Genomic DNA, 27,136 nt, shown 5'->3' on the forward strand with positions numbered 1-27,136 from the left:
TCCTTACTGTATTTTTTTGAATCTCCTTATGGGACTTCATCCTGGGATCATCTGTTTGCTTGTGCTATTTAGTACAATAATAACTGTACTGCAGTATATACAGAAAATCATAGCCTTCTATTAGGCCTAGCAACATGCTTAGTTATACGGGAGCACAGTTATGGTGGGCACCGAGACCTTCAGCAGCCAACCCATCGACACCACACAATCACATTGCATGAGGGTCGAAGAACACATGGAATGGCTCTACCCCTACTTCCGATATCGTTCACCTAAATGCCACTGTCATTGATTTGAGTTAACAGTTGTGATTAGATCTCCGCTCTGATAACTCCTGTAACAAGCGAATGCTGGCTTTGTAACACAGCCATTAGCTACCAGGTATTGTACTGGCTCAGTTCCTGATCCCGCTCCATAAACCCAAACCTGACTTATTCTGTACATCTACAGAGGATGTTAAGAAGGGAGTTAAATAAATTTTAATTGGAACTCTGTCAGTCAAAGTAATGAAATTAAATTTTTTCAAAAAGAGTTCTTAAATGGCTAATAATGAATTATTGCCATCACTTGAAACTATCTGCTTTCTATTTGAAATAGTTCATGATCTGAGACAGCAAACTGTGTCCCTTCAGTACCAACTGCAGCAAGTGCAACTGGACCGCACAACATTAACTAATAAGCTGAAAGCCTCAAAGTCAGAAATAACATCTCTGCAGCAGACACGGGAATGGTACCAGCAGCAGCTCACACTAGCTCAAGAAGCACGGGTCCGACTCCAAAGTGAGATGACAAACATCCAGGTAAATCCCTGTGTCCTTAATATTGGGAATTCAAAAGATTTGCATAAATTGGGATGACTAATATGAAATGTTTTCATAGGTTGGGCATATGAGCCAGGCTGGTGTTCTGGAGCATCTGAAAATAGAGAATGTGACCCTTTCACACCAGCTGACGGAGACACAACACAGGACAATCAAGGAAAAGGAACGCATTGCTGCACAACTGCAAACTATTGAAGTAAGAGATCAACTCTGAACTAACTCAGAACTAAAACTCCCAAAGATTGTACTATATGTACAGTCTTCTCTCCTTAGAAGTATTTTAGCATATTTTAAATGGTTGAGAAAAATGTTTCTGGAACAAATACAGCATCTTACATTAGGGAGAAATAACACATCCCTTTCAAATGTGTTTTTGTTTTTTTTTTCTCCCTCTAAATTCCTGATAGGCTGACATGTTGGACCAGGAGGCTGCATTCCATCAGATACAAGAAGCAAAACACATGGTGGAAGAAGACCTACAGAGAAAATTGGATGAATTTGAGATGGAAAAAGAGCAGCTTCAAAAACTTGCAGATTCTGCTACTGCTTTGGAACAAGAAGTAGAGCAGGTTTGGCAATTTATTAACATGTATTTAAGTTGTACATGTGGTCACTTAAGCCCCAAGTCATCAAGACCGGCGCTGTTCACACCATGTTGATGAAAGTTGTGGCATAAGTTTGGCCGCTGCTTGCCTGGAATTTTGTAAGCTGCCGTCATCATGCTCCCTTCACACCCCAGCCTCACTAAAATGGCATGAACATGGCAAAATATGTCAAATGTTTGCACAACTCCTCTTTGCGAAACAATTTTGTGTCTTATCAAAGCTTTTTTTTTTTTACATAATTCTGGCGTAATTGCTTTGTTGAATTGCAGCCTAAGGGTCTATTTACATTGTGTGTTTGGTGTATATATGTTTTGAGGATTTCCAGATATATACAGTGCCACCAACAAATGCCTCCAAAATATACCACTGTATAGCCATGTAATGGCATATGTATGTTTCACACAGGACATGTATTTTTGCATGATGCTTCTATATGGAATAGAACAGTAAACAGCATTGTTTTGATCAATAGCATATGCAGGGAGGTGTATCTGTCTGGTTTAAAAAAGTGACACTGCAAGTGCTGCATGAATTCTGACTTATGTAGGAAACTACCGTAATCTAATTTACATTTACCATTTTTTATTAGGTGAAGCTAAATTTGAACCAGAAAGACCTGCAGCTTGAAGCACTCCAACAGGAACATCTTGAGATCCTGAGACAGCTTACTTCAACCCAAGAAACTCTTCACACCAAAGATCAGTCTCTGAACGATCTCCAAATGAGATATGATGAACTTGAAGCCAGGCTTGAAGAGCTACAAATTGATCTGTCTTCAAAAGATGATTCAATCCAGTATCTTCAAAGCCAGAAAATAGTTCTAGAGGTTGCACTACAGGCCGCTAAGATGGAGCAAAATGACCTAGATCAGGGTACCAAAAAACTAGAAGAGGGAACTGAGGCTGCTGGAGAAATCTTGGAAAAACTGCGACAAGATATTGCGATCAAATCTGGACAGGTAACAGAAAAAAAAAATTAAGTTGGAAGGTTAATTCCATGTTTTATTTTAAATACTATGTTAAATAGGATGTTTTTATTTTTTTGTAGGTGGATACCCTGCAACAAGAAAACAGCAATCTAAAAAAACAAACCCAGAAAGTAAAGGAACAGTTTGTCCAACAGAAAGTGAGTCATAAACAAGCCTTTGTATTGCAATGTTTAGTTCAATGTAAGTATTTTACACTGTTTGATTTTTTTCTTCGTTGTATATTTATGCCAATTTCCAAAAGGGACACTCTCACAAAGCTTTGTTTTTTAACACTTAAACCCATGTAAAAGTCTAGTGTAAGTATGGTAATTTACTTATTGATAGCCATCTTCCCCTATTTCCAGCGATGCTCTGGTCCTCTTCTTTGTCACATGACTTCTATTCCAACTTGCCAGATCTCACAGGGGTCTGTGTGTGAGCCTACGGAGTGTAAGAATGAGGTTCCGCAGGCAGTGTGATCCGGCAAGTCCGATGAAAGTCTCATAACCCAGAAGAGGACCGGGGTGTCGAATACATGGGCAAGCTGATGCACCCATGTATGTGACGTAATTTGTAACCACACATGCATCATGGGAAACCCCATGGATGCTATGTAAATGAAATCGCTTTGTAAGAATGTATGGGTGTTGGAATGGGTAGATGTGCACCTCTGTTACAGTTAATGTTGGATTTATCAAGGTAAAGTTTAGAGTCCACAGTAAAGTACTAAATATTTTTCAGAGAATTGTCAATAGTTTGCCCTGTGTTTGTCAATTTGTCCTATGTAGGCTATATAAATTAAAGCAGATGGTGCACAATGTAATAAAACAAAAGCCTCAACTCATGGTAAGGCCTGGTTGTAAAAGTAAGGATACAATAATGCAAACTAACTTTACTGCAACCTTGTCATGAAGGAATGCTTTCCTTAACAACATTGGTAAAATGTTTTTGTCTTTATTTTTTCTAATAGGTGATGGTAGAAGCCTATCGCAGGGATGCCAGCTCCAAAGACCAACTCATCAGTGAGCTGAAAGCTACCAAGAAAAAGTTAGATTCAGAGGTGAAAGAACTTAGAAGAGAGCTACTAAAGATTCAAGGTGAGAAGTCTGCAGCAGAGATGGAAAAAGCCCGTGTTATGAAGGAAATGGCTAAGTTGCAACAGCAGATGGAAGAACTTGAATCCCATCTCCAAGCTGCACAAAATGACAGAGATGAAATGGAAATACGTTTACAGGTTTGTTTAATGGAGCATGAGCTTTCACAGGATGTTTGTGTGGTGGATGGAATATTGCCTGAGCCAGGATACATGCTGTTTGCACATCCTGAAAGTTTAGAATGACTCCTAGAAAATCATTTAATTGATGCAGGCCATTACTCTTGTATTCCTAAGATTTCAATTATGATAGATGGCTAAACAATTGATATTTTATTAGTTACTAATTAAATATAGAGATTTTATTCCATGCATTAGCTCCTTCATGACCTTGGAAAGGAATTCCCAACCTTGGACTTTGACTCCATGCGCTCGCAGTCACCGCTGGGTGTTAAGCGATTCTGACAGCTGACATGCCTGCACCACTCCCAGCAGTTCAAACACCTAAATGCTGTGATGGATGTCGATTGCAGCGTGTGAAAGGCACAGAGAGGGAGGGAGCTCCCTATCCCCTTCGATCAGCGCCCCCGTGACATCATCGCGAGGGCCCAGTCGTTGCTATGGTGACCAGGCTAGTTAGATCATGTGCAGTTCTTTTTCTAACTAGCTTGTGTCAGTGCAGCCGTGACAGCAGAGTACTCCAATATAAATATGCAAAATGAAGAGGACAAGGAAGTAACAAAAATCTGTATAAGAGATATATAGAAAATGTATTTATTGATTACAACAGTACCATATAAAAATTGTAAAGATAGAAGTCATATAAGGACAAATAAATTTGAAATGAAGGACTCAGATGTAGTAGGTCTGAGGTCATCACAGTAAATAAAGGATCGGGAGGTGACATTCCTAAGTAGAAGAAGGGAGGTTTGCATCTCAGGAGTTAAAGCTATAACGATTCCTACTGCTAGCAAATAGCATAATATATAAAGAAATGTTGCAGGAAAGGTGTCGGTCAACTACCTAGTTATAGACAGGGGTGCTATAATAAATCTGTAAACCAATAAAGTGCTGCAGGAATGCTCCTTACCCATGTGAATCCCTGTGCGAAGTCAAACTATGCAGACCCAACGTGTGTTTTGCGTGGGCTACTTTAGGGGGCCGTTTGACTGCATTGCAGTGGTTTATAACAGCGATCAGAGCTGTGAAAGTCAAAGTCCCATGGTGGGACTAAATAAAAAAAAGTACTGTTTTTTTTTGTTTTTTAAATATATTGTATCCATAAATAAATATTTGTATGATTTTTTTTTTTTTTTAAAGTACCCATATTTGATATTGCTGTGCCCGGTACAATGTGCCCTATAAAATTGTCCCACTAGTTAACCCCTTCAGTGAACACTGTAAAAAAAAAAAAAAAGTGCCAAAAAACTATACTTTTTCATCATACCGACAAACAAAAAGTGGAATAAAACGCGATCAAAAAGATGAATGTAAATACAAATGTTATAGCTGAAAACGTCATCTTTTCCTGCATAAAACAAGCCATCATACAGCTCCATTTGTGGAAAAATAAAATCGTTATAGCTCTCAAAATAAAGCTATGCAAAAGTAATTATTTTTTTTAGGAAATAGTTTTTATTGTGTAAAAGCGCCAAAACACAAAAAATTATATAAATGTGGTATCACTGTAATCGTAGTGACCCGAAGAATAAAGCTGCCTTATCAATTTTACCACACCGTGAACGTCATAAGAAAACCCCAAAGAAACCATTCCTGAATTGTTGTTTTTCGTTCATTCTGCCTCCCAAAAATCTGACTAGAAATCGATCAAAAAACGTTGTGCCAGAAAATGGTGCCAATAAAAACGTCAACTCGTCCCACAAAAAACTGCTCTCAGCTCTCAAAACATGGCGATGCAAAAGCGTCTTTTAATGTGTGACAGCAGCCAGACATAAAAAACCATATAAATCTGGTATCGCTGTAATCGCACTGACCCGAAGAATATAGTTATGTGATCACTTATGCAACGTGAGGAACAGCATAAAAAAATGAATATAGCCAATTCTTGACCTGCTGTTGATTTGTTCATTCTGCCTCTCAAACATCGCAGTAAGGCTCGGCTCACACTTATCCTGCGCTGAGCGCTTACAACGGGGTTTCCATGTAAATCTCTGAAAATTGTGATTCAGACAGAACCCCGGTGGAAGATTCCCTATAATGAGCCAGATGGAGGCACTGTGGACGCCGTCTGCCCTATGATCTGGCGGTGTCCATCTTTTTTGGCGTGCATAAAAGTGCCATCGGCCACAGTTTTGTGCACTTATGAAAAAAAGGACACCTCTGAACAGAGGCCAGACTGAGTCCAGAGTAACTCTGCTGCCTCATTATAGTGAATGGATCCCTGAGTTTCATTTGAATCATGTCACTCAGAGATTAGATGCAGACCTCAAAGTAAGTGCTTAGTGTGCAGCGCCGGATAAATGTGATCCCAAACGTTATGTAAAATATTCCCAATAAAAGCTTCAACTCAATCCACAAAAAAAGCCCCCACTGTAGTGAGTTCACTTTCCCCTTCACTACTGAGGCCCGAGGAACTCCCTCTTCTGGTGAAGAAAGGTAGTGAGCCTGATTGTCAAACACCTGGGGCTGATGATGATGACTGGCTGAGTGGAGTTAATGACTGGATATAAGGCTGCCGACGCCCTTCTGGCCTGCGGGTGATTTCTCTGTGGACTTCTAGGAAACCAGTCTGATTCCTGCTCATCTAAAGCTAAGATTTCTGCTTTGCCTTTTTGCATTAGTGTTTTGTTTTCCTTGCTTTTCTGGATTCTGCCATTCCCTGCTGGGGTGAGCTGAATCTCCTTTTGCCTGTTGCTCTGTCTTCAGAATATTCCTGAGTACTGACATAGCTTTTTTGAAGCCTAGCGTCTTCAGGGCCTTTTTTACTGTCAGTTTGTTGGCTCTTATTTTCATAGGGTTTTTCACGGATTGCAGACAGCAGCCTTCCTGTCCTTTCCTATCTAAGCTAGCGTGGGCCAAATCTTTGCTCAGTCTATCTTTCTGTCTGTGTTTTGTTCTTTCTTCTTGCTTCACCGTCATTATATGTGGGGGGTTGCCTTTTGCTTTGGGGTCTGCTCTGGGGCAGTTTAGATTTCCCTTTCTGTCTTTAGGCTATGTAGTCCTCCGGCTGTGATCGAGGGGCCTAGGCATCGTAGGAGCCCCCCACGGCTACTGCTAGTTGTGTTGATAGGTTCAGGGGTCTGCAATCCGATAGCTGCCAACTTCTCTGGTTTTCTGGACTTAGCTAGCATTTCTATTTTTGCCTCCTACAGTGACTCAATCATAACACCCCACTCAGGTTAGTTATCTGTTAGCAGACATATAGGGGGCTTTCATGTTACTTGTAGTACAAAGGATCTGGTAAAGCACTATGGCTCCTCGCCCCCCGGAAAAAATCCAGTGAATTTTATGTGCACAAATCAAAATGCCCCCTCCCTTCTGAGCCCAACAGTGTGCCTAAACCACATTTAGCGTCCTCGTATTTGGCATTACTGTAGTGATGAGAACCCATTTAATTTATGGGTGCATGTCTCCAGAAGCACAAACTGAGCATAACTTACTGGCACTACAATAGCAGATTTGCAATTTTCACTCTGCAACATCCACTGCTGCTTGATTTTGATTCTATGGGTGTTTTCCAAAAACATTACTACACTTGTAGTTAAATTCCCGAACTTCAGGATGCAAATACCGCTTCTTTGTTTCTGGAGTCTTATCTTGTGACTAAGCAGTACTGTACAGCCACATATGGGGTCTTTCCACGTTTAGCAGAAATTGTGTGACAAATTTTGGTGCCATTTTTACCCATTTCCCCTTGTGAAAATGAAAATCTGGGGCCAAATCAACATTTTTGTTGTTAGAATAGTAATTTTTTTTTCATCACTGCTCAGTGGTATAAAATTCTGTGGTGCCAATATGGTCACTGCACCCGTAGATGAATTCCTTGAGAGGTGTAGGTTGTAAAATGTGGTGTTCTGCTGTTCCGGCACCTCAGGGGCTTTCCCAGTGAGTCATGGCACCTACAAACCATAACAGTAAAATCTGCACTAAATTTTGGCGCTCCTTGTTTTCTAAATTTTGCACTGTGCCTCAAAAGTAGTTCCCAATAACATGTAGTGTATTGGCGCACTCAGATGAAATTCCACAACAAACTGAGAGGTCCATTTTTTCCTAATAGCCCTTATAAAAAAAAATAATTTGGGACTAAAACAACATTTTAGCCTTAAAAATGTACCGTAATTATACTTTATTGCTTCATTGGGGGACACAGGAACCATGAGTGTATGCTGCTGCCACTAGGAGGCTGACACTATGCAAATAAGAAAGTTAGCTCCTCCTCCGCAGTATACACCCCACCGACTGGTGCTCAATTACTCAGTTTAGCTTACTGTCAGTAGGAGGTGGACACGGGTCTTTCATTAGACCCTTATCTACCTCAGTGTGCATTGTTTCTTTACAGGTTCCGGAGGGATACAGAGTGAATAGTCACATCTGTACTCCCACAAAGAGACTATGAGTACGGCCACCCCGTATCCTCATATGTCTACCGGCCAGGAACACGTATGCGTGTTCGCCTTCTGTCTCTCACCCACTCGCCTACCAGAGCCTGTTGGTGGATGGAGACACGGTCTGCAACTGGAAATGGGGTAAGTCAGGACTGCAGGAGGTAAGTATCAGCAAGCTGAACCCCTCTCTCCTTCCCATGATAGTAATCCCCCTGGGCGGTGGGGAACGGGCAAGCTTCCTTAAGCGGCATTACCTGTATTTAGCGTTCTCAGCACCATCGCCGCGAAACTGCGGCCGCCGTTTCTAATCTAGGCCCCGGCTTCAGTTCGGGCCTAGTTCTGAGACGAGGCCACGCCCCCATTTTCAGGCGGGCTTTTTCTTCCGAGGAACAGTCCTGCCCGTCTGGCACTGCCCACCGCTTCTCTGAGGGTTAGAGGCGTCGCAGGGGCCCGCCCACTCCTCCCAGTATAGGAGGGAGTGGAGTTTTCTTATGCTCCTAACAGAGCGGTTAGCTCCGCCCCCCTCTCTGGTGAGCTGATTCCCGCCCACAGCATTCAGGAGCGTGTTTTTACCTCACAGATTTTCTTCAGCCTGTGAGCTGCTCGTCTCCTTTTCAGCGTGCTGTGTACACAGGTTCCGTGAGTAGCCTCCTCAGCTCTCCGTCCCCTAACCGTCTGGCACTGTTAGTGGGTTAGCTCATAATGTCTAATTCTAAACCAATTCGCTCTGCTGCTTCCTCTGTGGTAGTCAGTCATTTTGCATGGTCTTCTTGCAAACGCAAGTTTCCATCAGGTCAGTCCTCTCCCCTCTGTCAGGACTGCAGCAAGCCCACTGAACCCACCGCCCAGGAGCCCCCGGTTGTCCCGAGTGACGTTGAGGCCCCTATCCCATGGTGGGCTTCCTCTCTGTCTCAATCTGTGGCGGATCTCACCAAGGTGTCCCAGACCTTGGTGTCTGTACTGGATAAGTTGCCACTACAGACTTCTGCAGGACCCAGCAGATCACAGGATGCTCCGGTCGAGCCTGTTAATATTAGCCGCAAAAGAGCCAGACGGGAGCACCGGTCCGGTTCCTCTTCCCGTTCCGCATCGCCCCATGGTCCGTCCAAACAGCCTCCCTTATCAAGATCTTCCTCCCCTGAGCCAGGCGAGAATTTCTCGGATGGACCCTCCGAGGATGTTTTGGAGCTGGACTCGGACCAAATCGCTGATATGAGGGATATAGTTCAGAGCCTCATTGCAGCGATTAACCAGTCCTTCAATATCAAAGATTCTCCTGCAGAACCCGTGGACCAGGAGGTTTCTTTCAGCCAGTCGAAACCACCTTCCAAGGTCTTCGCTCATCATTCGGAGTTCCAAAAAATTCTTTCCAGAGAGAGAGAAAATCCGACCAGGCGTTTTCAAAGAGGAAAACGCCTTGGTGTGTTATATCCTTTCTCGCCGGAACTCATTGCAGACTGGTCAGCTTCACCGACCGTGGACCCTCCGGTTTCAAGACTATCTAACAGCACAGTCCTTCCGATTTCTGGGGGAGCATCTCTAGCAGACACTAATGACAGAGTCATAGAATCTTTTGCTAAGTCAGCCTTCGAAGCGGTGTCTTCTGTTCTAAGCCCGGCCTTCGCTTCTACTTGGGCTTCTAAGGCCATAGCGAAATGGGCTAAGGACCTCCGCCAAGGCATTTTGGCTGGAGACCAGCCAGAGCAGCTGGCGGATCTCGCCGACCAAATTTCGCATGCAGGCGAATATTTGGTCTCTGCCTCCCTGGATGCCGCATCCTGCGCAGCTCAGGCATCAAGCAACTTGGTGGCTATTAGGCGCACAGTTTGGCTTAAGGCTTGGCAAGCGGACTTATCGTCAAAAAAGTCCCTCACCAGTTTACCGTTTCAGGGATTGCGTCTTTTCGGTGATAGGCTGGACCAGATTATTAAGGATGCCACTGGGGGCACAAGCTCCCTCCTTCCCCAGTCAAAATCTCGTCGACCTCCTCCGAAACGTCAGTTTCGATCCTTTCGGCCTTTTCGTCGCTTCACGACAGCAGATACGTCTTCCCATCAGCAGAGGCCTCAACCGCGCCAAGATAGGAAAAGAGTTTCCTTTAGGCCCACTCCTTCCTGGCGATCTCATTCTTCCCAGGGTAGATCTACCAGACCTAGACCTGGAAGATCTTCCTCCGCATGACTGGAATCAGAACACCGGAGCGTACTCCCAGGTGGGCGGCCATCTTCTTGCCTTCAGAGACGTATGGCTTGCCTCGGTGGAAGACGCTTGGGTCAGGGAAGTTGTATATTCAGGATACAAAATAGAATTTGTTTCTCGTCCTCGGGATCGATTCTTTGAATCCCGACCCCCGAAAGACCCCGCCTTGGTTCCGCGTTTCTTTACAGCCATCGACTCTCTTCTCAAGTTGGGAGTGATTGTTCCAGTACCAGAAAATGAGCGATTCACAGGTTTCTATTCAAACCTGTTTGCAGTGCTGAAAAAAGGAGGCACAGTTCGGCCCATTCTGGACTTAAAACTACTGAACAAAAGGGTCCGTCTGCGACATTTCAGGATGGAGTCCCTTCGTTCAGTAATCGCTTCCATGGAGGCACAAGAATTCCTGTGCTCCATAGACATTCAAGATGCCTATCTACATGTCCCAATCTCCCTGGGTCATCAAAAATTCCTGCGTTTCGCGATACATCAGGATCACTTTCAGTTTGTCGCCCTGCCGTTCGGGCTCGCCACCGCCCCCAGGGTTTTTACAAAAATCATGGCAGCGTTGATGGACATTTTGAGGATCAGAGTTCTCGTGCTCTTCCCGTACTTCGACGACATCCTCATCAAAGCTCCATCCTTGCCCCAGGCTCTCGAAAGTCTGACCATTGTCTCCGACACTCTTGCTCGATTCGGGTGGATCATCAACACAAAAAAGTCCTGCCTAGTTCCAACACAACGCCTTGTGTTTCTAGGCATACTTTTCGACACTGGTCAGGCAAAGGTCTTCCTTCCCGACGACAAGCGAGTAACTCTTCGGCGGGATGTTCGTTTGCTTCAGGGCCCCCGACTCATTTCCCTCCGATCAGCTATGAGAGTTCTAGGGAGGATGGTTGCAACTTCGGATGCGATTCCCTTCGCCCAATTCCACTCAAGACCGCTTCAGCGGGCCATTATGTCACAGTGGAACAAGTCTGTCTCCTCACTGGATCTTCCAATTCGACTCTCATTTCAGGTCAAGCTGTCCCTCAATTGGTGGCTGACATCTCCTCTTATCGCCCAGGGCCGATCGTTCCGGTACATTGGCAAGTGGTGACGACAGACGCCAGTCATCTGGGCTGGATGAATAAACAAAAGAAAAAAGACGGCACACCAGGGCGCACACACCAAATAGAGATAAAGTGAAAAAAGCTTTATTGTAACGAACTGCACACACATGTTAAAAACATTTAAAACACTAAAATCAGTGATAAACTGTGTAGTACATATAACGGACATATGTTGAGTTGTTGACAATCAAAATAATCTGCATAGAAGTCATGGAATGTGGCAAAAATATAATGGTTACAATACAACGACCATACTATCAATGTATATGAGTCTCTACTAATACAGACATATCACCATAATGACAAAAAGATGTAAATAAGCTTGTCAACATATGTTACACTATTTCACCCATGGTGGTAAAAGAATATTTACTCAACACCAGCAGTACCATAATAGTGAGCTAGTAATAATATGGCCCTATAAGATCCTATGTGAATTGCATAGATGCAAAGATATCCATACTCACCAAAGGTTATAGTGCTGTACTGCCTGTACTGCAGTGTTTCGCCATCTCACAGTACAGGGCCGTTGGTCAAGACAGGAAGCGACTCTTCCGATCAACGTCCTAGAGATACGGGCTATTTTCCTGTCCCTGATTCATTGGGACAAGCTGCTCAAAGTATAGGAGTAGCCCCGGCACACTAATATCATGAAAGCAGAGTCTTTGCAACGACAGTCTTTTTTGTTGTGATTTTATTTTTTGTGGAAAAAGGTGGTGTTACAATCCAACGTTTCAGCTCTACATCTTGAGCTTTCATCAGGCATATGACTACAGAATATACAATAAAAGAACAAAAATCAGTGTATAAACTTTATAAAACAATAAACCTGGTGATAAGTGATTTATATTGTGGGGACAGTGTCATGCATCCTTTGTGAAGGTATGTATGGACCTATAGTGATGTGAGGCCAGTGAGTGTGTATTGTGGTGTGATACGGTGTACGTGTGAGAGGTTGGGCAGAGGAATTGGGTGAAGGTGTAAATGGGACAGGTATAGGTTTGCCTTTGTAGTCCAGCTAGGGCGAGGTCATCACTGTCAGGGGTAGTCCTGCTGGTCTGGACTCATTTGAAAAACCTATACCACCTATACACACACCCCAAAACCAAGGACCAAGGTATTTACACCTTATGCCTCAATACTTCCAAGAGCACCCCTTACACACAGCCTCTTTAGATGACCTCACCCTCACTCCCACTCCACTTCACTGTCCCCTAATGCCCCTTCTCAACACAACCCACACACTCATGCCGTTCATCTTCTACACTGTCCCGTTGCAAAGACTCTGCTTTCATGATATTAGTGTGCCGGGGCTACTCCTATACTTTAGCTTTGTTTTTTTTCCCCAGAGCACCTAAGTTGGGGTTTGAGCCTGTCATATCTACTTTAAAGCTGCTCAAAGGTCTGCCAATCCGGAATCAGGCGGACAATGCCACAGCGGTGGCATATATCAACCACCAGGCAGGGACTCGGAGTTCCTCGGTGTTGGCCGAGTTATCCAAGATACTTCATTGGGCAGAAATGTCAGTCCCAGCAATATCCGCCGTACACATTCCGGGTGTGGAAAACGAGGCCGACGATTTTCTCAGCCGCAAAGGCCTCTCGGCAGGGGAATGGTCCCTGCATCAGGAAGACTTCCAACAGATTTGCCTTCATTGGGGTACTCCGGACGTGGATCTGATGGCGTCCCGTCTGAACAAGAAAGTTCCACGGTTCGTATCCAGGGCCCGCGATCCCCTCGCGGTGGGTGCCGATGGTCTGACCATTCCTTGGTCACAGTTCGCGCTCCCCTATCTGTTCCCTCCTCTTCCTCTTCTTCCCAAGCTGTTGAAGAAGATCAAGGAAAAAGGGGTACCAGTCATCCTCATCGCGCTGGATTGGCCCAGAAGGTCTTGGTTCACGGACGCTCCTTGGACACTTCCAGACAGACCAGATCTGCTGTCTCATGATCCGATTTACCACCCCAATTCTCGGTCGCTCAATTTGACGGCGTGGCCATTGAGACCGTGGTACTGAAAAAGTCAGGGTTTTCAGATCGGGTAATTCACACAATGATCCGGGCTAGGAAGCCTTCATCTTCCAAAATATACTATAGAACGTGGAAGGCATATTTTCGTTGGTTTGAGTCCAATCGCGTTGCGCCAATGTATTTCTCGCTCCCTTCTATTCTAGCATTCCTCCAGGTAGGCCTGGACGGGGGTCTCGCCCTTAGTTATCTAAAGGGGCAAGTTTCGGCGCTTTCAATTCTTTTCCAGAAGACGCTATCCTCTCGGCCACAGGTAAAAACCTTTTTACAAGGGGCGGCCCATGCAGTTCCTCCGTATCGGGCTCCAGTGGATCCCTGGGATCTCAATTTAGTCCTAGAGGCTCTACAAGGTTCCCCCTTTGAGCCTCTCAAGGAGGTTTCTCTATCTCTTCTCTCTTGGAAAGTGGCCTTTCTAGTGGCCATTACTTCCATCCGACGTGTCTCAGAGTTGGCAGCTCTTTCTTGTCAACCTCCTTTTTTAGTGATTCACCAAGATAAAGTTGTTCTACGGCCTCCGCCGTCCTTTCTTCCCAAGGTGGTATCTGCTTTCCACTTGAATGAAGACATCGTTCTACCTTCTTTCTGCCCGGCTCCAGTTCATCCCCGGGAATGCTCCTTGAACAGACTGGACCTGGTCAGGGCGACGAAGGTCTGCTTGGCTAGAAGCGATGCGTACCGGAAGACAGACTCTCTTTTTGTCATCCCAGATGGGGCTCGAAAAGGCCTGTCGGCCTCCAAGGCGACTATTGCGCGCTGGATCAGATCGGCTATCTTAAAGGCTTACCGGATAAAGAACAGAGTGCCCCCTTCTGGGATTAAGGCTCACTCCACTCGGGCAGTGGGCGCATCCTGGGCGGTGCACCACAGGGCTTCTGCGATTCAGCTTTGTAAAGCTGCAACCTGCTCCTCTGTTCACACCTTTTTAAAATTTTACAAGGTCCACACCTACGCTTCAGCGGATGCCAGCCTAGGAAGAAGGATCTTGCAGGCGGCGGTGGTGAGTCCGCTGACCTGATGGAAGTTTGTTTCCCACCCAAGGGACTGCTTTGGGACGTCCCATGGTTCCTGTGTCCCCCCAATGAAGCGATAGAGAAAACAGGATTTTTAGTTGCTTACCGTAAAATCTGTTTCTCGGAGCCTTCATTGGGGGACACAGCACCCTCCCATGTTTTCAACTTCTGTACTTTGTTCTATGTAATATAGTTCTAGTTGAATTGTTGGTTTACTTTATATTCTATTGCTTCTTCTACTGCTTTCTCACTAACTGAGTAATTGAGCGCCAGTCGGTGGGGTGTAGTACTGCGGAGGAGGAGCTAACTTTCTTATTTGCATAGTGTCAGCCTCCTAGTGGCAGCAGCATACACCCATGGTTCCTGTGTCCCCCAATGAAGGCTCCGAGAAACAGATTTTACGGTAAGCAACTAAAAATCCTGTTTTCTTCACCGCCCAGTGATATAAATTTCTGTGAAGCACTTGTATCAATATGCTCACTGCACTCCTAGATTAATTCATTGAGAAGGTGTAGTTTGTAAAATGACATCACTCACTTAGGGGATTTCCTCCTTAAACCAGTGCAGCAAAATTTGAACTCCAATATGGCTCTTCTTCTCTTCTAAGCTTTGCACTGTGCGTCAAAAGTAGTTTTTGACCACATATGGGGGGGGGGTAGTGAGAAATTACACCATAAATTGTATGGTGCAATTTCTCCTGTTATCCTTGTGAAAATAAAAAAAAAAAAAATTAGGGCTAAAAATTGTTGTGGGAAAAGTGTTGTGGGGTTTTTTTTTTGTTTGTTTTTTTTTTTTTAAATTTTCACAGCTCAACATTACAAACTTCTGTGAGGCACCTGGGGGTTCAAGGTGCTCACCACACATATAGTTACATTCCATGAGGGGTCTAATTTCCTAGTTAACCATGCCCCCAGCCCTGACTGACACTGACTCTACATTGCGGCTGGCTGTCAGTCCCAGGGAATAAAGTAATATACTGTACACATTTAAGACTGAGTATAGTAAACCTTTTGACATTCTGACTAGCATTTCAAGGTCTGTGATACACACTTATGATCGGTTGCTGATGCAGTTTGCAAATATAAATGCTGAGATGTCTGTTTTTCTGCTGTGAGTTGATACGCGGCAAATTTGATTCACAAATACATTAAGAAAATTACAATGCATGTGATATTGAAAACTCAAACTGCATGTAGCAAACATTTTCTGTGTTGCAAAGTAAGCATGGGGTAGATTTCCTAATCTACTGCATGCTCATTTAGTTGAAGAAATATTATCAATTTTGCAGAGGAACCGCTGAAAATTTGCGATGAGATCCATAGTGGAATATTTCTGAACTTCCTAAAGTGTTATATTTTTTCAACTGTAGCTGTCCAAAATCACTTTTTATTGCCTTTATGCAGATGGTCAAGAAGATAGTTCTATCTGCAATCCTATATTTATTCTAAGTTGATTTTTCTTTTCTTGTAGTCCATACAGTTTGACAAAGATCAGCTAATATCTCTAACCCAGGACAATACTGCGCTAAAGGAACAAGTAGAACTGTTACAAAACGAGGCTAAGAAGTAAGCACTTTTTGGTATAATTTTCAAATGTAATATTGTTCTTTTTTTTTCTCCTGAACAAAATAAATACTATTTGAAAACAATATTGAAGTTTGAAACCAAGAACTGCTGACCTTACTGAAATATATTATAAATATTAATAAATGAAACTTATTTGAAAGAATATTAGGTTATTGCACTAAAAGGCAAAATCTGGCAAAGGTAATATGTTAAGCAGATTTTTGTAGGGTAGTATACACATGTTTTAATATAGTTACATTGTCGAGCTGAAGAATCCTTAACTAGTGTGTCTTTACTGCACCTTAAGAGCAATTACAGAACAGAAGCAGAGAATGAAGAGACTGGGCTCGGACCTGACAAGTGCTCAGAAGGAGATGAAAGTCAAACACAAAGCATATGAAAATGCAGTGGGGATCCTGAGCCGACGTCTTCAGGAATCACTGACTGCAAAAGAAACCATGGAATCGGAGCTAAGTAAGCTGAAAGCGCAAATATCAGAAGGAGGCGACAGTCTCGCTTTTCAGGTATATTGAAATTTATGCAAAAGTATGATAATGGTTAATCCTAATTACAGGTATAAGTGAAATAAAATGTCACCTTTTATTTTCTATAAACATGCTTTTATTATCTTGTATGCAGGAAAAACTGATTGGATTGAAAAGTGAATTAAAGGCTGTAAGCCATAGTAAAGCCATGCTGGAGCGTGAGCTGCAAGAGGTCATATCTCTCACAAGCCAGGAACTTGAAGAATATAGAGAGAAGGTTCTTGAACTTGAAGATGAGGTGAGCAAAACGGAATACTGTTGCAGTTACAGAATTACGTATTGCTGTGCTGCCTAAATTCACTATGGAAGTACTGTAAAATTGTGTCAGTAGTTGGAGCCCTTTAAAAGAAAAATGATGGAGATTTACTAAGCGAGATGCAACAGAAATTGGACATAAATTGTATCAATATTCTTTTATATGAAGTACATTTAATTCAGGGGATCTGTCCGCTTTCCTGATATGGCTGTTTTAACAAATGCCAGTATTTCCCATGTGCACATGTTCAGTTACCTCTGTTGTGCTGTTCTTCCACTGTTCATCTTTAAAATATATGAATTAATTGAAAGCTAGGTGTGATCATTACTCATGTCAATAGGGTGTGTCACTACACATTAAGCACTAATAGGTTAGTAAACGACTGCTAGAGGGGACACGCCCAATCTCGTAATAGTCAACACCCAGTTGTCAGTTTATACATGTATTTTGAGGAGGACTAACAGAAGATCAACACAATGCAGAGCTTTAAGAAGAGATGTTCTCAAATTGGTATTTTATAGGGAATACAAATATTAGGGAAAGGTAAACCAACCATAAGATGGTGTAAAGCTTGGATGTCAAGCTCAAATACATAGTGGGCCAAAAGTAAAAACTTGGACAAAGTCATGGACCAACCTTTATATTTAAAAAAAAAATGTCTGCAATAGAGGAAGTTTTTCCTTATCAAATATAACAGTAAACCTTTTCATATGGAAACAAACTGAAGGGGGTTGTAACACGAATAAATTACATTTTAATTAATAGATCTTAGAATAAAAATAAGTTCACAATTGGATGTGTTAAAAAAAAAATGTTCCTGTCACGGCATAATCTTAGAAATGTGCCTTTCCTATGTCCTGTGTAATGGCTGTGTCCGACCATTCAGGAACATGGTCTGATCATACCACATCTCCTGGGCAGGGGAGAAAGCAAAAGAGTATACAGACAGGACAGCATGGGATCACTGCTGATTTTTGTTGTGATGTAAAACAGGTTTTTAACCAGTCAGAGAAATGTTTCTCCTTACAGAAACCAGCAGCAGTGATCCCATTCTGTCCTGTCTGTATACTCTCTTTTGGGTCATCCCCTGCCCAGGAGCTGTGGTATGAGCAGACCATGTTCCTGCACAGTCAGAGACAGCCATTACACAGTACACAGCAGGGGCACATTTATGTTGAATCTTTTTTATTGAAGAAGTTAAAAGATTTTAACATATAACAAACAAGACATAAGGTACAAGATACAGTATTATACATGGTCATACACCTAGCCATACCGGATTCGCCAACATTTTACCCATAACCTGTGAGGGTGTATTACAAGTATCAAAGAGATAGGGTAAGGAAACAGAAAGAAAAGGATAACTCACAGGGAGGGGAGGGGGGGACTGAGGGATGGGTTACGGATCTCCGAGCCGGTCTCTAAGAAATATTTTCAGTTAACCGAAGTAGTCCAGGCGTCTCCCTGAACACTATCCAGGGCTGCCATGTTCGAATCAAGCGAGAATTATCTCCCTCCAATTCAGCCATCAACTCCTCCATACGAAAAATGTCTATAAACTCTGATAACCGCTCTGCTATAGTTGGCTTTGTCGTTGTACGCCAGTAGCGCGGGATCACCATCCTTGCTGCAGTAATACAAAACCGGAGAGGCTCTTCTTTTGTGTTGATATGGAACCCGGAAGAATTGATAAAATGGCAATTTGTGGGGAGGGAAGGACACATTTCCCAGAGATCTCCTGGTATGCCCGAAAAACCCCCTCCCAAAAGGGTCGTATAGCAGGGCATTGCCACCATATGTGGTATAGCGTGCCTCTCTCCATTGCACATCGCCAGCATGTATCATCCAATGTCGGGAAGATGGACTTCAATCTAACGGGGGACAGATACCACCTAGTCAGTATCTTGTAATTTTTCTCTTGAGCGCCCCCAGCCGGAGACATTTTATGTGTATAAAGAAAAGCTTTATCAAGGTCCTCCTTCGAGAACTTGCATCCCATCTCTTCCTCCCATGCGCGGATGTAACTTGGAACCCCTTCCGAATCCCCTGAGTGAAGTTCCTTATATAAAAAGGAAATCAAATGTGAGGGAGGGTCTTGCATTTGTAAGAGAGCTTCCAACCGCGTCATGGGAGGGCGAGAAGTACAGTCGGCCAAACGTCCCCGTATAAACGATCGCAACTGGTTATACTCCAACCAGGAGAGTGTCCTACCCGGGAACTTTTCCCGTAAGGCGTCCCATGTCGGAAATTTTCCGTCCATTAGTGTCTGTCCCAATCGTAAGTCAGAACTCCTGTGCCAACCCAAAAATTGGTCTCTGTGACACCCTGGGGGAAAGCCCGGATTACCAAATATCGGTGACAGTGGGTTCAAATTACTGATCAGTTTCTGTTTCTGTTTAACCCGATTCCAGACCCGTAGAACTTCTCGAGTCAAGAAACCTGTTGGTCCCTTATAGTCATTTGCAACCTGTTCAGTTCATCTGATCCACGGGAGATGACGCAATGGGACGCCGAAAGATACCTGTTCCAATTGTACCCATTGTTTAGAATGATGACCGAACTGCCAGTCAAACAGACGTGCAAGTAGGGAAGCGCTGTGATAGAGTTCCAGGTCAGGGAGGCCCGCTCCACCTCTGGGTTTCGGGGTGGTTAGAATAGAATATTTAAGACGAGGTTTAGATGTCTGCCAGACAAAGCGTATTAACGCAGATCTAATGGTCTGAAAGAATGTCTTCGGCGGCACTATCGGGACCGCCTGGAATAGATATAAGAACCTTGGAAGAATGTCCATTTTAAATGAATTCATCCTACCAAACCATGAGATGGTCTTCCGTCCGTATTCCCTCAACCGTTTCAGAGTCGACTCCAACAAAGGCACATAATTTAACTTATATAAGTCGGTCGTGTCAGTAGGGATTTGAATGCCTAAATATTGAATGGCCCCAGTCTTCCACCGGAAGGGGAAATTTCCCATAAGTCTTATAAGTTCAGCCTGTCCTAGGGATATATTTAGGGCTTCAGTTTTCTGAAAGTTAATCTTGAAGTTACTGACCTCTCCGTATTTTTGAAACTCCTCCATCAATGATGGAAGGGTTATGTGTGGCTGGGATATATACACTAAGAGGTCATCCGCATAAAGAGAGACTTTATACTGAATATCGTCCACCCATAGACCGTGTACACTAGGATTCTTCCTGATCGCCACTGCTAAATGCTCCATAACTATCACATAGAGAAGGGGCGACAAAGGGCATCCCTGCCTGGTCCCGTTCCCAATGGTCATAGAGCCCGACATTGCTCCATTTACCTTGACCCTGGCCGACGGGCCAGAGTATAGGGCTGCGACCCTATGCAGAAAACGGTTCCCTAGGCCCAGCTGTCGCAGGGCCGAAAACATGAAGCCCCAGTGCACACGGTCGAAGGCTTTCTCCGCATCCATCGACAGTACAGCCAACGGTTTACATTTCGATTTAGCATAGGCAGTTAAGTTGAGAGTCTTACTTATGCTGTCCCTCGCCTCCCTTCCTCGCACAAACCCCACCTGAACTGAATGTATTACCGAGGGCAAGAGGGGAGCCAGACGATTAGCCAGTATTTTGGCGTATAATTTTACATCAACATTGATGAGAGATATTGGGCGATAATTTGTTACTAATTTAGGGTCCCTGCCCGGCTTTGGCAACACCGTAATAAAAGCCTCTAAAGACTGTGGGGCAAACGGGGACTCAGCTGTGATGGAGTTAAATACCCCCATCATAATAGGGCTAAGTTGTTCCTGAAACATCTTATAGAAATGAGGGGAAAACCCATCTGGTCCCGGGCTTTTACCAGCCGTAGTGTTTTGGATGACTTCAACAATCTCCTCTGTCGTAAAGTCCGAATCCAACGGGATGGTTAAATCCGTGGCCAGTGTGGGAAGAGCGGTGTCGTGAATATACGATTCTATGCTTGGTTGAGGATTCAAAGGTGACTGAGGGGAACAATCTCCACCAATATTATATAATGTATGATAGTAATGCCTCATTATGTCCAAAATTTCTGTCGGGTTCGACGTCGCTCGACCCCCCCCTTTTGCTCGAGAGAAGAGATATATGTAGTCTGGTTACGCGGATGTAAGAACCTGGCCAGTAGACGTCCACATTTGTTAGCTTGACCGTATAATATACTTTTAAAGCGATTTCTGTGGTGTCGGTATTTCTCATTCAGTAGGGACTTCAGATCGTCTCTGTATTTGATCAAGTCAATCAGTGTTTCCTTGTCCGTTTTATGCTTCGTCTCTAACGTCAATATCTTTTCTGTCAAGTCTGTAATCTCTTTACTTTTTATTCGTTTCAAGCGAGATCCATGCTTAATGAGGACCCCTCTGAGAACACATTTAAGGGCCTCCCATTTAACAGGGATGGCAGTAGTGTCGTGTGCATGGTCTTGTAAGAAGTCCGCTATGGTAGACTTGATGTCGGCCGCACAAGTATTATCTTTTAAAAGATTATCATTCAATCTCCATGTCCACTGCCGCTGCCCCGAGTCAGGAGGGCTAATATCCAGAAACACTGGAGCATGATCCGACCATAGAAAACTCCCGATAGAAGGTCTCGGGTTCCAGGCCAATGCACAGTGGCTAAGGAGAAAGAAATCAATCCTCCCATAAGAGTTGTGCGGTGTGGAAAAGAACGTGTAGTCTCTTTCAGTGGGATTACAAAGTCTCCAGACATCAGTGAGTCGCAAATCCTGGAGATCCCTTTTCAGTGAGGATAGCTGGCGATATGAAAGATATGACCTCGCTGCCGTGGAGTCTAGAGTCGGGTTAAGAGTCATGTTAAAGTCACCTCCCAGTATGACCACCCCCTCGGCAAACTCAGCCACGATCTTCAGGAAAGATCTAGCAGCTCGTATTTGGTCCCGGCCGGGAGCGTACCAACCCGCTATAGTATATGTGGTTGAAAAAATTTGAATTTTCAAAAGCACGTATCTGCCCTCCGCATCAACCAATGTGTCCAATATGGTATGCTGGAGGGATTTATGGAGCGCTATGGAGACCCCGCGGGAGCGTGAATCCGGGTTAGCACTATGAAACCAGGTCGTGTAATGTCTGTCGTGAATATTAGGGATGTGTCCGACTTTAAAATGTGTCTCTTGTAGGATTACTATATTTACTCTTTTCTTATGCATGCCATATAAAATATGTGACCGCTTCTGCGGAGTATTAAAGCCTCTAGTATTCAAAGAGCCCAGTGTTATCTTTTGTACAGTGTTCTTACCCGACATTGTATCTGCAGCGTGAGGCCAAGGATGCAGGCTACGGCCAACAAGATGGATCGGCTCCGGAGTCCTACGCCCGTTGTTGATGAGGGAGGGAGAGCTAGTGAAGGGAGTGGGTATTAACAAAGAAAGTAGACGAGAGGTTAGAAAAAGGAAAAAGAGAAAGGAGACAAAGAAATAGGATTTTTAACTATACGAGTGTAAGTAAGCACACTCTAGGAATACCTGTTGTAGGTAAAATATAACAGCTGCGTGCCTCGATGGCAACCCAGCGCCTCCGGGGGTTAAGTGTATAGCAAAAAGAGGAGTTGGAGACACCTACTCCCCCGGTTCCCGACCCTGCAATGATTTAACCATCGTATTCCCTTTATAACGGGAACTGAACAGATAGAGAATATACGTGTAACAGCTAATTAAAGGCTAGTGAAACATGCCCCAATTCTCAACTATTTTCAATATCTACAGCACTGATAGTATTATAAATACTTCGCTTTTAAACAACAAACCAGTATAACCTACTAGACTGTAAGTTAACTCTCAAAACATAACACCGCAGGGCCACCTGCAATTTTGGACAAGGCATACTATCCAGCCTCGTCATCTACAGGATGCATGTGCCCTGGACCGTTGGGCCGACCCCTGCGACGACGTTGCTGCTGAGGGATCTGGCCTCTTTGGAGACCTTGAAGTCCATAGTATGAAGGCAGGGGTGGCCAGTCAGGTATATCCACCTCCGTTAGATCCAAGGCAGCTGAGAACGCCGGAACTCCGCCAGGATGACTCAAACAATGCACTCTACCTCCCTTCCGAACCCGAAGGCAGAATGGAAATCCCCAAGTATAGGGAAGGCCTCGTCGTTGTAGTTCGTCTAAGAGGGGGCGAAGAGCTCTGCGTCTCTGTAGTGTCCATCTGGACAAATCTGCGAAGAGCTGTATACGAGATCCCAAGTGGTTCATAGATTTTGCTTTCCTGGCTGCTCCCATGATCGCATCTTTAAGTTGGTACTTGTGAACCCGGCATATCACATCTCTTGGTGGATCTTGCTCGCCGGGACGCGGGCCCAGGGACCTGTGGGCACGATCCAGTTCCAGTTGGGCATCCTGAGGCCTATCTAGTACCGAGTTAAAGATATCTCTCAAAGTGGTGTTCAACTCTTGGGGGGATATAGTCTCAGGCAATCCCCTTATTCTTATATTGTTTCTGCGTCCCCTATTCTCGGAATCGTCCAGCATTTCAGCTAGAGTTTGCAACTGTCTTGCTTGTGCGGCTGTGGCAGTTTTCTGAGCCTCCATTCTTTCGGTTAGGGAGGCTATAAGCTGGTCATGAGATTCCACTTTCTCACCACATTGCTGGATATCATCTCTTAATACGGAAAGTTCAGCCTTATAGGAGCATTCCAGACGAGCAATGTACTGCTCCATATCCTGCTTCGTCGGGATATCTTTTATCTTATTGTATAATAGGCTGAAATCAGCTCCCATGGGTGTCACGGAGCACCCTGTCGTGGAGGAGAATGATCTCCCGTGTTGCAGTGTCAGGAGTGCGTCTGGTCGGCGGGTTACATTATTTTGTATATCTGATGCTGCGGTGTCCATCATCATAGGGTCTGCAGGGACAGCTGTAGTGGCCATGTCGACGTCTGGGGGGACACTGCCGCCTCTCTGTGACACGGGGGGTTCTGCACTCATCCCCCCGGGGTTCTTATCTGATCCGCCGGCCTGTATCTGCGCGGGACCGTCCGCGTGGTGCCCCTGTGATTGACGGATCTCCTGGGCCCCAGAGGATTCATTAGGAGGAGATAGCCTGCTGGGCCCCCGTGGATGTACCCCCTTTCCCTCCACGGGGTCCCCCTCCGGCTGCCGTCTCACCAGTTTTCTCTCCTCCCGCCTGCGCCTTACTTCCTGGTGGCGGCGGGGCCTGCTGCGCTCCGGTCTCCACACCTGTCATGGCGCCCGCGGCCTTCCTTCTTCCCGCTCCTACAAGGTAGCGGGAAATGCCTCTGGGAGTGCTGTCGGGTCCTGAGGGGCCCGCGGACGTATTCCCCCTGGTCCTCCTAGCCGACATCAGAAGGTGGGGTAAGTATTCTGGGCTCTGTTCGGGTCGGTCACCGGTGCTGGAGCGGGAGCTCTCTTACATGCGTCCTCACTCCTCGCTCGCCATGCCACGCCCCCGCAGGGGCACATTTATAAGATTATCTCGGCACAGGAACATTTTTTAACGTATCCAATTGTGACATTTTATTTTTATTCCAAGATCTATTGATTGAAGTGTACTTTGTTCGTGGGACCACCTTTTTTAAGCGTTCCTTAAACATCGATGCTACAGATTTAGAAAAGATGAAATGGAAGTCCTCAAAAGGCCAATAAAAAAATTGTAAGATTAGTGGGAACCTTTGCAGTACATAGTGTAGTGCAGCGGTAACACTGTGCAGTGAAGAGGCAGGGACCCAGCAAAGTTCATAGCAAAACAAAGTCTCTTTAATGATTAAAGGCCCCGTCACACACAGCGAGATCGCCAGCGAGCTGATTTTGTGACGCCACAGCGATCTCGCCAGCGACATCGCTCTGTGTGATATGGATCAGCGACCGGCCCCCCTGCCGGGTATCGCTGATCGCGCTCGAACGTCCTGGGCCGTTTTTTGATCATTGGTCTCCCGCTGGCCAGCGCGTATCGCTGCGTGTGGCAGCGAGAGACCAGCGATCAGCGACGATGGAAGCTGGTTTCCAATGTAAACAGCGGGTATCTAAGAGCCGCCCCGCTGTTTACATTGGAAACCAGCTTGCTCGCTGGTCCTGATCGCTGGAGGGGCTATCTAACTGTTCCAGCAATCCCATCCATGTCGGATCGTTGGTGGGATTGCTGGGACATCGTTATGTGTAACGGGGCTTTTACTCTCAAATAAGGCACAGCACACGATATCTTCCGGATCGCAGTCGGGAACCATATTCTCCGGATCGCAGTCGGGAACCATATCCTCGGGGTTACAGCCAATATACACGCCAGTCCACCTTCTAGACCAGTTGCCTTGGGTGCCAGTAGCTCCTTCTGCTCTACACCATGCAAACTCCGCTCTGATACTGACACACCCAATGCTCTGCTGCAGGAGTTTTTACAAACAAACCTGTGGCCTTATGCCACATGGAAAACTCGGCCAGGAATGAAACAGACAGCAACCACAGTTATGCTTGTGACTGCAATGTCCTCTCATGACCTCGGTACGTTTGCGTGTGCATCCTGGGGGAAACATACAGCGACCTCTACAGGTAACACCAGTCACTGCCTCACAATAGGTAAAGATATGGAGGTGTATTAGAGTGTGAGGTGATATGTATGGATAATGGCAGATGAGATGAGTAATGAAGAATCCTGATGCATAGGTATAGGTGAAAATAGGCAGAACGTAGTGTAAGCAAAATATTATACAGTCAAGGTGCAGGTTTTGCTATAGGGAAAGTCTGGATAAGAGCAGTGGTGAGGCATCGTGATGATGCAGTAGTGTGCAAGAGTCTGGAGATAGGCACAACATTGCAAGGCAGAATGGGTATAACAGTAAGTAGTGAAAATGGAGGCTTGCCTTTTAGGGAGAGCCGGAAGAGGGTCAGTATATGTGGCATTGAGCAGGCCGTGGGAAGGAGTGCCCGGAGCCTTGCACGTATTTGTGTGTGGAACATGGGCACCGGAACCCAGAAGTGCTCGCAGTGTCGCATTATCAAGTGAGTAATGTGAGGTGTTAAAGGTGTTCATTTGAGAGGGGACGGGTGCTCTGCATCTTTGGTGTGGACGTGCTGGAAGCCCCTTGTTGGGAATAGGGTTGGGGCGGGTGATCTACTTAAAGAATGATTTGTAGAATTAGCATGCACTAACTGCTACAGTATGCCAGCTCTAGTAGACATTGCGTATTTCCTCATGGGACAAATATACGTACCCTGTGGGCCAGTTTCACATACATGGTGTAATGAAAGAAAAAATGTATTAAGCAAGATGCACCAAATGTATCAAATTTATAATTTGGTGTCCCCCTCTGCTAAAATTGGCACAGTTTTTTGTGGTCTGTTTTTATACATTTTATACAGACTAACTTTTATTGAGACAGTAATAATAAATCTGCCCTAATTCTTATAAGGCTTGGTTAATGAGGAAAAAAAATTGGAGCCATTCAGAACAGAATACATCTACAGTGGGTACGGAAAGTATTCAGGCCCCTTTCAATTTTTCACTCTTTGTTTCTTTGCAGCCATTTGGTAAATTCAAAAAAAGTTCAATTTTTTCTCATTAATGTACACTCTGCACCCCATCTTGACTGAAAAAAACAGACATATAGAAATGTTTGCAAATTTATTAAAAAAGAAAAACTGAAATATCACATGGTCATAAGTATTCAGACCCTTTGCTCAGACACTCATATTTAAGTCGCATGCTGTCCATTTCCTTGTGATCCTCCTTGATGGTTCTACTTCTTCATTGGAGTCCAGCCGTGTTTAATTAAACTGATAGGACTTGATTTGTAAAGGGACACACCTGTCTATATAAGACCTCACAGCTCACAGTGCATGTCAGACCAAATGAGAATCATGAGGTCAAAGGAACTGGCCAAGGAGCTCAGAGACAGAATTATGGCAAGGCACAGATCTGGCCAATGTTACAAAAGAATTTCTGCTGTTCTCAAGGTTCCTAAGGAGGGAGTGGCTTCAGAACAACTCTGTGACCATTCTTCACTGGGTCTGCTAGAGCTCTGACCTAAGCCCAATTGAGCATCTCTGGAGAGACCTGAAAATGGCTTCCACCAAAGTTCACCATCCAACCTGACGGAACTGGAGAGGATCTGCAAGGAAGAATGGAAGAGGATCCCCAAATCCAGTTGTGAAAAACTTGTCATTCCCAAGAAGACTCATGACTGTACTAGCTCAAAAGGGTGGTTCTATCAATACTGAGCAAAGGGTCTGAATACTTATGACTATGGGATATTTCAGTTTTTCTTTTTTAAGAATTTTTTTCAGTCAAGATGGGGTGTAGAGTATACATTAATGAGAAAAAAAATTAACTTTTTGAATTTACCAAATGGGTGCAATGAAACAGAGTGAAAAATGTAAAGGGGTCTGAATACTTTCTGCACCCA

At 44.6% G+C, this 27,136-nt stretch overlaps 1 protein-coding gene across 3 annotated transcripts in view; it reads left to right on the plus strand.

Annotated features, from left to right (window-relative positions):
* The window catches only part of GOLGA3 (golgin A3), a 132,149-nt gene that overhangs the window by 65,697 nt on the left and 39,316 nt on the right, over window positions 1–27,136 (plus strand). For all 3 annotated transcript variants that reach the window (XM_073559030.1, XM_073559031.1, XM_073559032.1), the window contains 9 exons: window positions 598–800; window positions 880–1,017; window positions 1,229–1,390; window positions 2,016–2,384; window positions 2,474–2,551; window positions 3,364–3,627; window positions 15,866–15,960; window positions 16,268–16,484; window positions 16,600–16,743. In XM_073559030.1, coding sequence (XP_073415131.1) covers window positions 598–800; window positions 880–1,017; window positions 1,229–1,390; window positions 2,016–2,384; window positions 2,474–2,551; window positions 3,364–3,627; window positions 15,866–15,960; window positions 16,268–16,484; window positions 16,600–16,743 — 1,670 coding nt within the window. The remainder of the gene's footprint in view (window positions 1–597; window positions 801–879; window positions 1,018–1,228; window positions 1,391–2,015; window positions 2,385–2,473; window positions 2,552–3,363; window positions 3,628–15,865; window positions 15,961–16,267; window positions 16,485–16,599; window positions 16,744–27,136) is intronic.

This window comes from Dendrobates tinctorius, unplaced genomic scaffold (genome assembly GCF_039654945.1).
Source record: "Dendrobates tinctorius isolate UK_male_01 unplaced genomic scaffold, ASM3965494v1 ptg000265l, whole genome shotgun sequence".
In the NCBI taxonomy this organism is placed as follows: domain Eukaryota; kingdom Metazoa; phylum Chordata; class Amphibia; order Anura; family Dendrobatidae; genus Dendrobates; species Dendrobates tinctorius.